At 42.3% G+C, this 15794-nt stretch overlaps 2 protein-coding genes across 2 annotated transcripts; both read left to right on the top strand.

Moving 5' to 3' along the window:
- The first annotated feature begins 219 nt into the window (after positions 1-219).
- evc (EvC ciliary complex subunit 1) lies at positions 220-7380 on the top strand. The gene is made up of 20 exons (XM_029502497.1): positions 220-581; positions 693-809; positions 922-1008; positions 1252-1475; positions 1589-1673; positions 1776-1871; positions 1997-2125; positions 2232-2393; positions 2494-2710; positions 3425-3573; positions 3852-3950; positions 4050-4262; positions 4755-4864; positions 5049-5250; positions 5448-5672; positions 5889-6024; positions 6385-6487; positions 6591-6717; positions 6830-6926; positions 7000-7380. Exons 1-20 carry the CDS (start codon positions 402-404, stop codon positions 7119-7121), a joined length of 2880 nt encoding a protein of 959 aa, XP_029358357.1. The 5' UTR covers positions 220-401; the 3' UTR covers positions 7122-7380.
- Positions 7381-9264: 1884 nt separating this feature from the next.
- On the top strand, positions 9265-12286 carry LOC115044275 (major intrinsically disordered Notch2-binding receptor 1-like). The gene is made up of 3 exons (XM_029503250.1): positions 9265-11250; positions 11643-11852; positions 12092-12286. Exons 1-3 carry the CDS (start codon positions 9265-9267, stop codon positions 12284-12286), a joined length of 2391 nt encoding a protein of 796 aa, XP_029359110.1.
- The last annotated feature ends 3508 nt before the right edge of the window (positions 12287-15794 follow it).

Here is a 15794-nt window from a genome sequence, read left to right as displayed (position 1 = left end):
TTCATTCTTTTTTTGTATTTGTGTCGTCGTTACTATAAAGGAAATGCCTCAAAATTTCTACCACCGTCTTTGTTGATCTTTAATTTTGAAGGCCGATTCCGTCATTTTCCGCCATAGTCATAGTTAGCTTGCCCCCGTCTTAAATCCCTGTCCACCCATTGGCCAAAATAAGTTTGGAAAAGTTTTTTTTCTCGTTTGTTTTCCGCAAGAAACCTGCAAATAGTATCTTGGCGACGTTCAAGTATGTAAAGACCGATTGGAAAGTAAAAACAGACATGTTGTAAGGTTACTTTCCTCGATTAGATTGGTTTTGTGTTTGGTTGGATTGGTTGGGTGTCGCCTGTGGCTCTGGAGGCTAACAGACTTTCCACTGCTTCCTAAAGTTTGTCGGGTTTGCGGAGATGGCAGGGCAGGAGGAGATGCCGGACTGTGGTGTGGATGTCCCGGTGGTTTTCGCCGAGTCTCTGTACGTGTACACGGAGCTGCTGACGGTGGCGTCGGTGTGCGGAGGGCTGTCCGGGCTGGTGGCCGCCGCTCTGCTGTTCGCCTTCTGCCTGAAGCCTCTGCTGCTGACCAGACAGGTCAGCCAACCCGCTGCTGCAGCTCTCCTCCGGGCACTTACGTCTTGATGCCCCGTTGTGATGATTATCTATTATGTTCCTTCTTTGATTTTCCTTATATCCGTCCATTAGGGTTACAATGCAAGGAGGCTGCTTGAACCTGATGACGGAGAGCTAGACAACAATCACAGTGACTGTGTCAGCAACAGCAGGAGGGAGGCTGCAAGTGGTGGTACACCTAATGAGAAAGTACGATGAGCTGAAGGGATGCTGGTGACAGCAGTGAGAGTTGTGCCTATTTTTGCTTTGTTTACTAATTAACTTCCCACTAACCCTGTTAATCTGTTTGCTCACTGACCAGGAGAAGAAACAGCCACCCATGAGCAGTGATGTGGCTGCATTTGCATCCAGAGCAAAGGTGGTTTATCCCATTAACCAAAAATACAGAGTAAGTTCATGCGTACGTAATGATATAACATGGGAATATGTGATTGGATTTGGCAGACTAACAAGCCAAAATCCAAAGGGCGTTTGGGTTTCATATCGTGCATGGCAGTTATTTAGTGTACAAGGCTGTCACACACTACGTGCTACTGAACACACTGTGCGCACAGTACATTTTCTTCATTTATCTGAACCTGCCAATATGTGTATAAAAAAAGCCTCCCTGCAATCTTTTACTATCTTTCAGCCTTTAGCCGATGGAGCATCCAACCCATCACTACATGAGCATTCCAAGTTGCCAGCGATGCCTCATGAGGAGTCATCCTCCTCCACAGAAGGAGAGTCTTTGAGCCAAGAGCAGGACAACGATGACAGCAGTCAGTTTATCTCCTCCTCCCTGGTCCCCAAGAGCCTGCAAAACCAGAGCTTCACCAGAGTCTCTCACTACCCTCACACCCTGGCACAAACTGGGTAGGTGTCTGTGATCACCAAACATTAAGCCACAAGAATACACATTAACAGTACACCAAGTGTGCAGAAAGAAGCATGTGCTGAAAGGGATAATACTCTTCTTATCTTTTAAGTTTTGAAGGTAGGATCAGCCTTTACTGTTTGGCCCTACAGGATATACAGCGTTATTACTCTCAGCTACAGGAAGAAAAATATCTGGTGAGTATTTACTTTGTTATGAATTACAGGCTTACATATGCACTTCAGTATTGAGTAAGTTCTACATTGTTTTTGGTGCCACTTTTTTTATTGCTATTATAGCTGTTTCTTCAGATGATTAAAATATTCAGCTGCCGGTTTCCAAAAGACAAATGCGATGCTGACTTCTGCAAGAATATTCTTCAAAGGCAAGAAAGGGTAAATCTAAATGGCCTTTTGTGTTAATCACAACTTATTTTGTAGTAAAATGAGTTCCTGTTACATTAACTGTGGATTGATGCACTGACATTTAGGAAAGTACATACTGTCATTTGGCATCTTAGGAAATTAATGAGCTGATGAAGGAGCTGCTGTCAGGCCAGACTGCCACTGAGAAGAACAATGATGCTTCTTGCACACTGGAGGAGATTGAAAGAGCTCAGAAAGATCTCCTTGAACATGGCCTTCAAATGGTATCAGTGAAGAGAAAAAAAACTCACAAAGCAAACTATTCAGCAGTTACATAAACACTAACCATTGTTTATGGTGATAGCTCAATTGGCACGTGTGTCTTCACAGTCCAAAGGTTTCAGCAAACAGGTGGAGGGCCTGTGTCAGCATCTGCTGATGAAGACCAGCATCTTCTCTCCAGATGAAGCCCAGGATGTGATTCAGTCTCTCTTCAAATCTCTTTTGTTGGCAGAGAACCATCTGGTGAATGCACAAGAAGCAGATCTAAAAGTAAGCATGACAAGCTGTTGTTGGCATACAGCTTATTCAACATCTTATCCTTATTGTAATCATTTGAGGAACTGGATTAAAGAGTGTCTAATTTTTCTAGAGGATACAGCATAAGCTGCTGTGGTGGGAGGAGCTGACTGGACTTCTACAATCTCAACCTGCCTTGCTAAAGCGGGAAGTCTCCCTGAGACAGGGTCTGATAGCCACAACACTGGAGCAGCTGACGAGTGATGACATCTTGACCTTCAGCCAAATGGAAAAGATACTTTCAGAAGTTCAGGCCTCTCTCGCTGACAGTCTCCAACAGTACACTCAGGGTAAAACACCTAACATGAAAATGGTGTCAATTACATCGAAGAAAATTCACTGCAAGAGACAATCCGGTCATACGGTATGTTGAGGAAGGTGAAAAAGTGAAAAAAGAAAATCTAGTGTAGAAACACATCTATCCAAAGACTGAATCTGGTGTGGAAGTGTGTTAGATTATACTCAACTAGTTTTTGGTGGCAGGTAGCAGTGGACAATGTCTAACCTACTTTTCAAACTTATATGACGTAACTTCTCTAAATAGACCATTTTCTGGGAATCCTCTTCAGTGCCTTAAATAAGGCCAGGTTCTTTCAGGACACTACTGAATATCATGCCTATTACTGCATCTCAGACTCTCACACTGTGGGAGGATGAAAAACCTACTGTGCTGTGAAACACACTGTAATACACAGAAACTGATGAATTTAACCGTGTTGGTCACTTGTGGAGAACACAAATGAGATGACTTTACCTTCATTAATAATGGAAATATGTTCAACTGAATCACAAACGGTAAAAGACCTGACTTTTCTGATCAATAATAAAACTCCCATTTTTCCATATGTCCCTCAGCGCATACTGAGTCAACACAACATTAATTATGAATAAAGTGTGACTCATACACGACACTGTGTTACACAAACATGTCATAATGGTCATTTGTGAAATACCCAGTCAGTTGGTCGTGCAACTGAAGAAATCACTCTAAAAATATGTTGCAGAGTGCACACAGAAGACAAAGGAGCTAGTGAATGAAAAGTGCAGCAAAATAGAGTCCAAGCGCAAGAAACTTCAGAGGAGCCAAGCCAAAGAAAAGAGCCATGCCCTGGAAGTGAAACAGCCTCACAGTGACCTACAGCAGCTCACCAAGGTCAGAACATTTTGTCTCCCTCATGTCAATATGTGGAACGGGAATTACTGCTGCATAATAAATAGACTGAGGCAAACATCTGGATATCCCTGGAGTTAATTAATTTCAAAGTGATGTAGTCACCAGACTCTTCTGGTGTATAATAGCCTTTTTTTTTTTTGCTTTTGAGTTGAACCTGTGGTCTTAGGTTCACAATCAGTGGTTACACATGGAAAAAAAGACAAGTTAAAAAGAAAAAACTGAATCCATTGCTTTTTGAAATGTAAACTTTTCTGCAGATGTACCAGGAGCTCTCGATGAAACACAGGCAGCAGATTTCTGATTTGGAGGTGCAGCAGGAGAACAGGATTGTGGATGCTGTTTGTGACCTTTGGAGGGTAAAAGATTAAGTACTTGAAGTAAATAATTTATTATTGTAGGAATGCATGTGGATATATAGATACCCTCTATTGTCACACAAAATCATGCTTCTTCAGAAATGTTATACCTCCTGGACCAAGAAGATTGGGGAGCGAGCCAAAGACATCTTTCTGGCCACTGTCCCTACTCAGTCAAACATCTCTGCTGAGTACTGTGAAAAGCTCTGGTCTGATCTAGAGCAGGAGCTGTCTGCACAGCTGCAACAGGCTGAATGCTCTATTAAGCTGCAGCTGGAGGAAATGAGAACTCAGCTGGATAAAGATGGACAGGTAGGTGAACAGGCCCATTTTTTACTGTCTTTTTTAGCTCCCCATTGGTGCTCAGTACCTTGATTCCATCATGGGATCTTTCTAAGAGTTCGTTCATTCATTTTCCACTGCTTATCCATTTCTGGGTCATGGGGGTCCTGGACCCAAACCCAGCTGAAATTAGGCAAGGGTGGGGTACACCTCACACAGGTTGCCAGTCCATCACAGGGCCAACACAGAGAGACTGACAGAGACAAACAACTACTCACACTCACACCTACAGACAATTTAGAGCCACCAGTTAACCCAAACATGATGCCTTTAGATGGTGGGAGGAAACCGGAGTACCCGGAGGAAAACCACGCAAGCAAGGGGAGAACATGCACAGAAAGGCCCCTTCTTATTGTGGGACAAGAGCGCTAACTACTATCCCTTGGGGCTGCCCTTGTCTAAGAGTTGATTTACTCTAAATGTGTGTTTCTATGGTTATAATTTACCCTCCTTTTTCGGTAGGTGTGGAGTGAGGAGATGGCTCTGGTACAGGCCTGTCTCACACATTTGAGTGAGCAACAGATGAAGATTCTTCAAGCCATGGTGTCCAGACAGAGCTACCCACTCAACAGGTCAGATAGGAAGATGCATCCAAAATATTAATAACAATTTTAGCTTGAGAAAGACCTGGAGTGGATAAAACAAATATTTCACTAACACCAGATTTCCAGCACTGCTACAGCAATGTGTGTGCATGCCATTATGTCTGAATTCATTTTTATGAGGTGTAAAGTAACACATGATCTACTCCTTCAGTCAAGTGGGGCTCCTGATAGCGAGGAAACATGAGCATCTGTTGGTCACAGTGCAGAGGTGCTTTGTGGTCAGGCATTTCTGTCTGCATATGCTGAAGGAGATGAGGCTGTCCAAGCTGAAGGCACTCTCTCAGACTGACTTCAGAGCCACACTAATGGAAGATCCTAGTAAAAACCAGCCCTGTGTCAGTTCATCTCTTAAGGTAGGAAATATGTACACATGTAAATAGTCTCTGGCTTGAGCACTGACTGAGAATTCATTACAGTAGTCTTTTAGATGAATGAGAATTACTTCTTTTTAGCCCCCTCAGTAAATATGCACCCACACTGAGGACGAATCACTGTGATTGACTGTGACAACTTGGTCTAGACTCAAATCCTTGTCTCTCATGTATCACAGAGTAGTAGCGCCAGCCTGGCAGAGAGGCATTTGGGTCCAGAGAGTCAGCTGGTGGGCCACAGCTTCCAGCAGGAGTTCCTCTCTGAGCTAGAAACAGGGATGGAGCTGCTGCAGAGCCATGCACAGCTGGTGCTTGGCAATGCCCTCAGCCACTCCATCCAACAGATGACAGAAACTCCGCCCATGGAGTCAGACACCTCTTTGAAACCAGACAATAACTTGAAGGTATCAATTTATCAATCAGACATGATTTGTATGACACTTTTCCCTAAAAACAATAGGTGACAAAATTGTTCACAGAATAAAATAATATGCACGGTTTTGGGTTCGAGTTATTAATTTGAATGATTAAATACACAATGACGCTTTCATAAATCAAATTCCTGTTGTGTGTCTTAGATTAGATGCAAAGTAAATGAAAACAAATTTTTCCCTCACTAGCACCACCTCATTGAGGCTGCGTCAGAGAGCGTATACATGACCAAAGATTCCCTCACTGCACTGGTCCGAAGCTACTACTCTCAAATACACGACATTGCCAAGAAGCTACAGCAGGATCAGTCAAACATAAACGAGGGTGAGATGGCCATCACAAAATGTGCACTAATGCTCTCTATAAAGGAAAAAACATGGCTTTGTTTGGTGTTTAAGTTGATATGTAAATTAATGCCACGATTACTGTGTTTCATTAGTAACCCGTAATGTAGTTAAGGCAATCCTGAAAATTTGTCAAACATGCAGGCAACTGTGGATTGCTTATGTTCCTAATGAATTAAGTTTTAGCAGTTTTAAGCTCTTTTATGTTATGAACTGTTGAGGCATTGTGATTGTAATTTGAGTGTGTATGTAATGTATTGTACACTTTTGAACAGACTCAACACTTCAAATGATAAAGAACAGTCTGTGTTAACTTTACTTTTGCAAAACCTTCTTTCAGAAGTGAATGAGATTCTGGAGAGCAGCAGTCAGTTGAAAAGGGCTTTGCAGAGGGAGCTGGTGAACTGGGGCAAAAAGCCAACATCTGCTGAGTTTCAACAGAGGTACAGCAACCCTGGAAGTGCCAATTTTTGGGGAAGAACTATCCAATTAATTTTATTTTGAATGAGCCTAATTATTTTTTTCTTAAATTTCGTGTGTAATTAGGGTTGAACTTCACAAAAGGAGGGTGCTGGAGCTGTGTGATCTGGAACAGGAGATGATATATACGGAACTACAGCGAAAGAAAGTCGTCCAAGATCAGACCGTGGAAAAGATCAAAATGCAGCTACTGGTTAGTGTTCTTCAAGTCTACACTATTTCTCTACTCAGTGGTTTGTGGGTCACTGAATACGTTTACATTCCTGCCGCTATCTTCTCTAAGGACTGTGTTTTTGTGTATTTAGGAGGCCGAAGAAAGCTTCATAAGTGAGCTGGCAAATCTGGCCCGGATTTCTCTGAACAATCCTGAACCAGAACCCAGTGGTGAAGAGGACAATGCTGGTAAGCAGCCTTAACCCAGAGTATTAATGTCACCACACTCTTTCCTGACCTTGATGATGTTGTTTTTCCACAGGTGATCAGACTACCACAATATTGGACCTGCTAGCCCTGAACCCTGCATTAGATCCTGCCTTGAATCCTTCACTGACTCCAACGATTGTAAATCCAGTGGTGAAATCGAAATCAAAGAAGTAAATACAGTAAAGTTCATAGATTCACAGAGTAATGTCTAGTAGAAATCTTCTCTCTCTTTTTATAGTTCATAGAGTAATAGTCTGCTGGGACCAATGCTGTTGCTATGAAGGTACCGCTTGGCAAATGGATCCAAGACTATTTTGTCTGAAGTGTCTAAAATGTTACAATAATGCCAAAAGCAATTTATATAAGTGTCATTAGACTGTACCATTAAATTATTCATTTTTGAAAAAGCAAAATAAAGCAGACTATATTTTGAGTGTGATTTGTACTTGTTTCCCTGTACTGAGCTCCAGCCTTCAGACCTATGAGTACTACATTACTATCCAACATCGAAACCCACACTGCTTTTCATACCACAGCTCATTCACTGCATTGATTCCCATTGATGCTCAGTCCAAGGGATGATGGATGTGAGTAGCTGGGTGAATTAGAGATGTCCACTCTGATTCTAGCAGAGTGCTACTACTCAGCGATGTAGCAGAGTGCTGCCACTTCTCTGGCTCTAATGGGGTTTTAAGTACGGCCTTTTATGGATCATAATGCAGAGTAATGGTGAAAAGTCTGGGAGGGCTGAAGTCTGGCGGAGACTTTGTGTGCCGAAGCATCAATATCGCATGTAGTTCACTCTGGACCTTATTGTTTACTGTCAGTTTGTAGTTCTACCATTGTCAATTAGAAAACATCAATTTTTAATCTACCCTTTATTGGCATGCTCACCTTGCAAACATAACCAATTACTGCTGTGGCATCCTGAGAAAAATATGCTCCTGGTCCTGCCCCTGCTCACACACACTGGAGTGTGTCCCTCCTGCAGTCCATCTATCACAAACCTGGATGCACTGTTGACTTGGCAGGTGTCGTCGCTGATCTGTGGTGAGGGGAAACCGTTTGGATGTATTTTGAGGTCCCTCAGGGGACTGCAGGGACTTGTGGGAAGATGACCTGATTTCTAATTTTCTCCTCTCCTGCCTGTGCTGTGGGCTAGTCGCTGTTACAAACACAGAAGCCTGTCAAAGGAGTGTGGCAGTATGAGTCTGGGATATGGCCTCGCTTTTGGTTTAAAGCTGGATTTTATTTGTCAGTGTTGATGGACGCAGGCGCGGTTGTGATTCTCTTTCAATAGGTTCAGGTAAGTGGAAATAGTCTGATCCGGCTTGTGTGTGTTAAATATGACAACACAAATTACGTTTTTAATCCCGTCCTTTCATTAGTGTTGTCCCAGCTGATTGTCTAACAGGAGGGGACTCAGTGCAGATTGTTGCGCCTTTTTTTCCGCTACAGAACAATCTTTGTCTGATTTGAGCTACTGATCGATTTCAAATACAACCCAATGAAACGGACTTAAGTTATAGAGCATGTGTTTTAGTCTTTTCCTGCACTCAGCCCACATTTACACATTGAAGCTACTGACCGAGGGAGGAGCGGATGGAAAATGTGCAGAGGTGAAGATGTGCGCAGTGTGACGGCGTCATCACATCAGATGATCGGTTATTTTAGGGCCAAAAACAAGGTCGCCGAGAAAATTCCCATTGAAAGGGCTTTTTTCCAGAGCAATTGAAAACCAGACACTAAGACCGTCACACGCTTCTCAACAGCCATATGATTGCGATTAAACGGTTTCAAATCTGAAACACAACATATGAAAACTGAGTGAAACTTGCTTTGAGTAACGAAGCTGCCGTCCAGCTGATACACGGCATTCAGTGCCCTGATGCTATTATTGTTCTAAGGTAATGTTTCAGATAAAAACTAATATGGTATAGCAATACACACCAGCCTCCAAATCACGCTGGTTTACTATAGCTGTTACTTTATTAACATCTAACATTGAATTTGAATATAAAATTTTATATTGTACAATATATTAGTAGTAGTAGTATTAATAGATTTTTTTTTTAATTATGATTTTTTTTTTTTTTTTTTAATGAGAGAGACAGCTGTAAATTGTCCTCCACTGTTTGACATGCACGTATCAGATTAAATTTAGGTCATTGATTCTACCTGCAGTCACATCTTTGTCTTTTTATACTGCCTCTCATTTAATTCTTTCTTTTGACTGAGTTACCTTGTTTTTGAAAGGTGCTATACAAATAAACTTGCTGTGCCTTGCCTTGCCTTGTTGCCTCTCAGGTGAGCAGCCATGGCTAATCTGCAGCAGGAATATCCCGGGGTCCTTCTGGGGATCCTAGAGGAACTGGCAAATATGCGGCAATGGCTGACGTTCCAAGACCTTTGTCGAATGGTCAGCACCCGTTTTGACTTGGAGCATCTCATCGAGCTCAGGAGTTTGCTGTTTGCCGCAGCCAGCAGAGATCCCTGCTTCCCAGCCACTCTCTTCAGAGACCGGGTTTCCACCAGAGGTCAGGGGCTATCACCTATAGGTGTCGCTGCCGACATTGTAACTATTTTCAATCTCATTCAGATGACGAGTGGGGCTCCTGATGACAGCCAGCCAATGAGAGCCCAGACAGTCCTCCCCGTTGACCAGTCCCCGGGCCCCAGTCTGCCTGGAATCTACCAGCTGAGCATTCCTGGTCAAGAAAGGGGACGTGCTCACTCTGATTCCGGAGGTAGGCCTATCGACCAGCACTTGCTTATTCCGAAATCTAATTACTCGGCCCGCAAGCGAGCAAGTCTTCCTCCCGATCCCATCTCACTTGTGTCCTCCCCTCCAATCAGAGCGAGGGCAGTGTCTTTTGACTTGCCTCACACAACACTTCTGTACCCTAGTGGTCAAATCTCCGACGAGATCATGAAGAATATCTACCTGCCTTTGGAAACAGACAGTGAGTCAAGTGGAGATTCCACAACCGCAGAGGTGTTTGAAGCTGAAGGGGGACCATCTGTTGACCAGAAGAGAAACATCTTCAGGAAGGACTTCCACAACCAGCCGCCTCTAATACCCCAGGTGACCATCAGTAGTGAGTCTCCTAGTCCGAAGGGGCAGAAAAGTTTTGAAAATCATAGCTTTGAGAATATACCAAATCCTTATCCATCACCAACAATACTTCACCAATCGCCAGAGCAGCGAGCTAAACATGAAAGCCTCGATGACTTGCAGGACTCAACTTATTTTGGACCTGGGTCTGAGTTGTCCCCTCGACATCTCCAGCCTCCTAGGGCCCAGAAGCCCATTTTGAGCAACAAGAGTCACAGTCTTGAGGACCGGATCAGCTTTGGCGGTATTGGAATAGGGATGGAGTCGCGAGGTGGGCAACTTCCAAGACGATCTACCCCTGCAATTAGCAAATTGGGGTCCTCAGGAGGTGAAAGTGGGGATAGCGGATTGCCAGGCGGAGGTGATGGATTCAAGGCTCAGGGAACCCAGACAGACCCACCAGACCCCCGGCGCCTCCGTAGCCTGGTCCATGCAGATCGTCTGTCCTTCATGACCTCATTGGATGACCCTGAGTTTGGTGAGGATGACATCAGTGCCATTTTTCGTTTCTTAGATGACATAAGTATGTGTGGTTCCACAGGAGTCCTACACCCCAATGATGGACCTGGGGCCATCAACCAGGACACCCCAGAGGCCAGACGGGGCCGCCTAGGGCAGCTTCAAAGGCTTTTTCATTCTTTGGAAAGCAGCGACGATGGGCTGAAAGCCAGCGTCTGCAAGCTGCTGATCCGTATGAGCCAGATCGAAAGACAACTGGAGTCACTGAATGATGTAAAGGCTGAGATTTCCCAGGTCCTCTCTGCTCTGCAGCGACTGGATGAAAAGATCCAGCAGCCTGCTGGGGGTGGACAAGGCACTGGTGGGCGCTGGCTGGAGCCTCTCAGCGGCGTCTCCTCTTTTATGAGCCACCCTATGACACCTTCTGAGTCGTCAGAGCCTCAGCCTCTTTCTGTATCTGGACATCTGTTTCCAGGGACTAGCACTAGTAGTCTGGACTGGAGCAGGTGGAACACTCCTGGGGACCAAACAGAAAGCAGCAAAGGTCAGAGTGATTTGAAAGAGGGGAAAGAAGGAAAGAAGGATGCAGCATCTCGCCATGCCTTAAAAACGCAACCTGAGGAGAAAAGCGTCTCTGACTCCAAGCAGCAGAATGTTTCAAACTCTGCAAGAGACTGGACGGTGTCATTCTCAAAAAGTAAAGACAGCTCACATGGAAAAACCGGACAGGTAAGTCTGTTACTTTCATTAATACAACAATCCCTGTATAGGAGACTGGTTTCTCATTGCAGATGCATGAGTTCACAAAAGAGATTAAAATGTAATCCATTATTTGCACCATGTATATGTCCATGCTGTGTTATCACAGTCTGTATTAGACCTGCAGGTGGGTTGATACAGGTAATTATGTGGTTGGTTGACAAGACAAGCAGTCCACTGTTTAGTTGTGTCAGAAACACAGCTTGCATTCACAGCACCATGTGTGAAGGTGGTATTTAGTGAAATTAATATTATTTTCTTTGCTTCTCCCATCACTGAAAGGATAGAAAGAGATGTTACACATACATATATATATATATATATATATATTTTTTTTTAAACCTGTGTTCTAGGGAAATCAGTCAAGCAGTACAACTAACTTACTCTCCCAAAAGTCGTCCAACCTGGTGGACCAAGTTTTTAAGTCACCCCTATTCCGACATAAAGACAGCAGTCTGACAGGTGGCCTAACCTCTGGGAAGATCCTGGACACCAGATCAGCTGAGGGGAGGGGAAGACCCATCTGGACTGTCGACGACAGAGAGGCACGTATCTCTCCTTTGGACTTACAGGTATGAATAGCTTAAATTTAAAGAGCAAGAACAGTTGAAACGGTTCCACTTTCTCGCTCATGTTAAGTAAGTGGCTTTTATCTTAAATAACTACATAAGCAAGATTTCTCCGCTTCTAACAAAGTTTGCTTTTTTTTCTGGGAATAACTGGCCCAACATACATCATGCAGATTTAGGTAGGAAAGCAGCAAAAGTTACAGATTAGTGATACAAGATCTATAAATGATTTCATTCTTCAGGCTCAGGAATCCCTTAACCCCAACAACATGGAGTTCTGGATGGATGACATTTACACTCCAGGATACGATGCTCTGCTGAGGCGTAAAGAGGCTGACCTGCGCCGGGCCAAGGTCTGTAAGCTGATTGCACTCATTGCCACTGCAGTGGCTATCATTCTCATCATTGTCATTCCTATTTGCACCGTGGGCTCATGAAGACCTTCACAGACAGCTGACATTGTTGCCTATTTACATTTAATTACATTTATTTATTGTCAGCAGCTGTGTGCTGAACCCGGGGACTTCCACACTATTCTTGTTGAGATTAATAAATGAGAGAGTGTGACATAAGGACCTTACAGCTGGATCAGTGATCAGATAACAAAGAAGCACCTCCTCGCACTTTTCTGCATGCAACACCAATACTCATGACCAAGAACTGTAGAATACTTTGAAATCATGCTGAGTCCATCCCTCATACAAACAAATTGTAAGTATCTCCCTATTGCCAAACAATCTTTTTTTCCACTATTTACCGTTATCTAGTTCATGATATATGTTATTACTCATTTCCAATGGCTGTAAAAGGAAGCCATGGCAGATGAATAAGTCTAAAATCAGAGCATATGATGAAACTACTAATTCTGAGCCATTGCAAAAGTGTCAATTACTTTTTATATCATTATTTTGTGTGCTCTTCTCTGAGACACACTGTTACAAATACATTGTGAATCAGCTTCAACCTTGAGCACTGCCTAACTCTTCTCTGCGGTTCCCTTGAGAACACTACAGGGCTTCTTTCACTTCTGTGTAAAATGATAAGTTTATTAGTAGATAAGAGTTTTACATCTGCACTTTATAAATAGTTACGAATTCTGTCGTCAGGAGCATTTTTATTTTCTTTCAGTTTGAATGTTCTTATACTTCCTTTTAACAAAAAGATATATTGCTCACGTTGAAATCAATAAAAACTAATATTTTTATACAGTTCCCTTCAATTTTTCAAACCAGAAAAGACGAGCTGTCTAATCCACTTGTGGATGTGTTTGGGGCTTTGGGGCAGAGTGTTTACCAAGTGTCAGGTTTCAAGAAATGGAATATAAAAATGTTGTTGTAGTTGCTGATGTTTTAGCCCTGGAGCAGTAAAGGAAAAAAGGAAGCCCCTTCCAGTAAACACTCTTTAAGTGGGAGATTCTACTTGTAATTCAATTGATGGGATGTTGAGAGTGCACCTTTGTGCATTATCATTTCACGATACTCACTTGGCCAGAGCTTTTCCATATACCTGCAGACTCACTTAGCCCTAACACATCCATCTGGCATCCTTTCACAGATGATGAAAGTAGTTTTGCCAGTGGTGTCACATTCCATTTTGTAAAAACATCCTGTTAACTCAGGAGACATTTTATTTGAACTGACATTTGGTGCCAGCCTTTAAAATCCATAAGCGGTTGACACAAAATATGTGCACGTGTAAAACACAATGAAATCCAATGAACTCCTCCACAACAAATACTACCTTTGCGAAGTTTGGAAAGATAATTTTTTGTCACAACTGTATGTCACCGATAAGAATAATTCACAGCTGGAAGGAAATGCATTAAATAGCTGATCATTTACCGCAGTAAATGATCACAAATTTAAACACCTGACAAAAATGTAACACTTTAAGACTCAAGATGCCATTGTTCATGGCTGGACTGTACTATTGGATTTCTTTGAATTTTTTAGGTGTTCATGTTATTGTGTCCGCACCAAACATTGCCGGATATGGATGATTTTATTTCTGTTCAATAATAGATAAGCACTTTTCAGCACTGCGGGTAAAAGCATACAGAAATTGTGCATATCAGAGGGGAAAACAATATCAAGATGCTTGGGGTTTGTTTTGTTTGTTTTTTTGTCAGACTCTTATACTTTGCTTCAAGATATGCACAGTATGTATAGAGGGCATGATCTGCTTCAGTGCATCCTCCTAAGTAGATGTTTATCTGCCAAGTGTTTCCCATGAGGCTGGTCATGGATCCATTACCTTTCCAAGTGGTGCCACTGACTAACCATATAGTCAGCACAATCTGCAGGTGCATCCGCTGAAACGTCTGCGCATGACAGCCTCCTGATACTTTTTTCATTCCTAAAATTTTAACCTTGTTGTTGCAATATCCATGTACGATGTATCATGATCAGAAAATCTGTGAACTCATTATTCAGGTAAACACTGCACGTAAATGGAAGCAAATGTGCAGGTATTACAGGACAAGCTACTTGTGTGCAACACTTAGTGAATGTGAGATATGATTTATGATTGTGAGGATGTATAGTTATTTATGCTGCCTGTCTGAATAAACTTGACAAAGTGGTAACGTGCCTTTTACAGTATATTGTCTGATCTAATAAATAATAAATTAAGTTATAAATATGCACTTAAAAAATAAGGAAAAGGTTTCTGGAAATGATCTTCTCTGTTTTGAAAAATGTATTGGTTCAGTTTCTCTCTTGGTGAAGTGGTTGTTTATTATGTTTGAAGACCACCAATAGTACAGGGTTAGGGTTAGGGTTAGGTCACTCTAAGAAAGGGCAAATAGTTATTGGTGTTAAGAGAGAGTTCTGGCAGTTAAATGATTTGTGACTGGAGGAAATATTCATGCAGAGATTAATAATTGAAAAAGACAGAGCGCCCATTGACTGACAGATCCTATTATCTCAGATCAACACTAATGGACCTGTTGTATTTAGAGGATACGCACACAAGCGCGCGCACACACACACACACACACACACACACACACACACACACACACACACACACACAAACACACAAACACATACATAAACCGGTGTGGTTAAAAAAAAAAAATCCTAAAGTACAGACAAATGTGAATGTAAATAGTTTGCAATTGATGGTGTGTGTGTGTGTTACCCTCATTGAATGCTACACAGCAGAGGTGCCGCTGAACCCAGATATGCCATCTGTGGCTGATTAATGATGCTGTAGTGTGCTTCACATATGCCAGGCACAGAATGGCACAGTCACTGACTATTTAAGGAATTTATCATTTCAAACAGACTGAACTGCCATGCTTTGGTACATATTTTGATGCACACGAAGTACAGTAAAGTTATCTATTGTGCAGAAAAATGCTTTAATATTATAAATGGGGTTAGTAGGTAACTTTAAGTGGAAGTTGGAAGCAGATATTTGAGGTGGACACCTGAAAGAAAATGGCCTTAGGCACAGCTCTTGTCAAACCCCTAAAGGCTCTTTACCACACAGATTTGAACCAGATATTCCTATTGTGTTGTCTTTCCATGCAAGAGATGAAATCATTAGCTTACATATGGCACACATACATCAATTTCATACAGGCAATCAATAATGTCATGTAAGGCTGATTCATTGTCTTGAAACGCTCATAGGCATAGTGGGTCATTAATTGTTCGATAAGACTTTTTTTTTTAACAAATTAATACATTAATCAAATCAGTGTTTCATTCAAAAAGAATGCAGTTCATTAACCAATGATGAATTGGACATTATAAAGAGAGATAAATACAATCATTTATAAATGGACCGTGTCAATGATGTAATTTTACCGAACAATGATGTAAAATCTATACATTCATCGACCTATTTTCCCCAGTGTCCTCATTCATATACAACCTCAGATTGGAAAATCTTGTATTACTTTCTTTCATTGCTGCCGGGGGGACAGCTGTCAGGCAG

This window comes from Echeneis naucrates, chromosome 5, assembly GCF_900963305.1.
Source record: "Echeneis naucrates chromosome 5, fEcheNa1.1, whole genome shotgun sequence".
NCBI classification, from domain to species: domain Eukaryota; kingdom Metazoa; phylum Chordata; class Actinopteri; order Carangiformes; family Echeneidae; genus Echeneis; species Echeneis naucrates.
The sequence above is the reverse complement of the archived record's forward strand: the minus strand, read 5'-3'. Positions and strand labels throughout refer to the sequence as shown.

Coding starts and splice junctions, on each gene's coding strand:
- evc (XM_029502497.1), top strand. CDS start 402: ATGGCAGGGCAGGAGGAGATGCCGGACTGTGGTGTGGATGTCCCGGTG. Junction 582..692: donor CTCTGCTGCTGACCAGACAG/GTCAGCCAACCC, acceptor TCCGTCCATTAG/GGTTACAATGCAAGGAGGCT. Junction 6,718..6,829: donor AGATCAAAATGCAGCTACTG/GTTAGTGTTCTT, acceptor TTGTGTATTTAG/GAGGCCGAAGAAAGCTTCAT.
- LOC115044275 (XM_029503250.1), top strand. CDS start 9,265: ATGGCTAATCTGCAGCAGGAATATCCCGGGGTCCTTCTGGGGATCCTA. Junction 11,251..11,642: donor CACATGGAAAAACCGGACAG/GTAAGTCTGTTA, acceptor TAGGGAAATCAG/TCAAGCAGTACAACTAACTT. Junction 11,853..12,091: donor TCTCTCCTTTGGACTTACAG/GTATGAATAGCT, acceptor TTCATTCTTCAG/GCTCAGGAATCCCTTAACCC.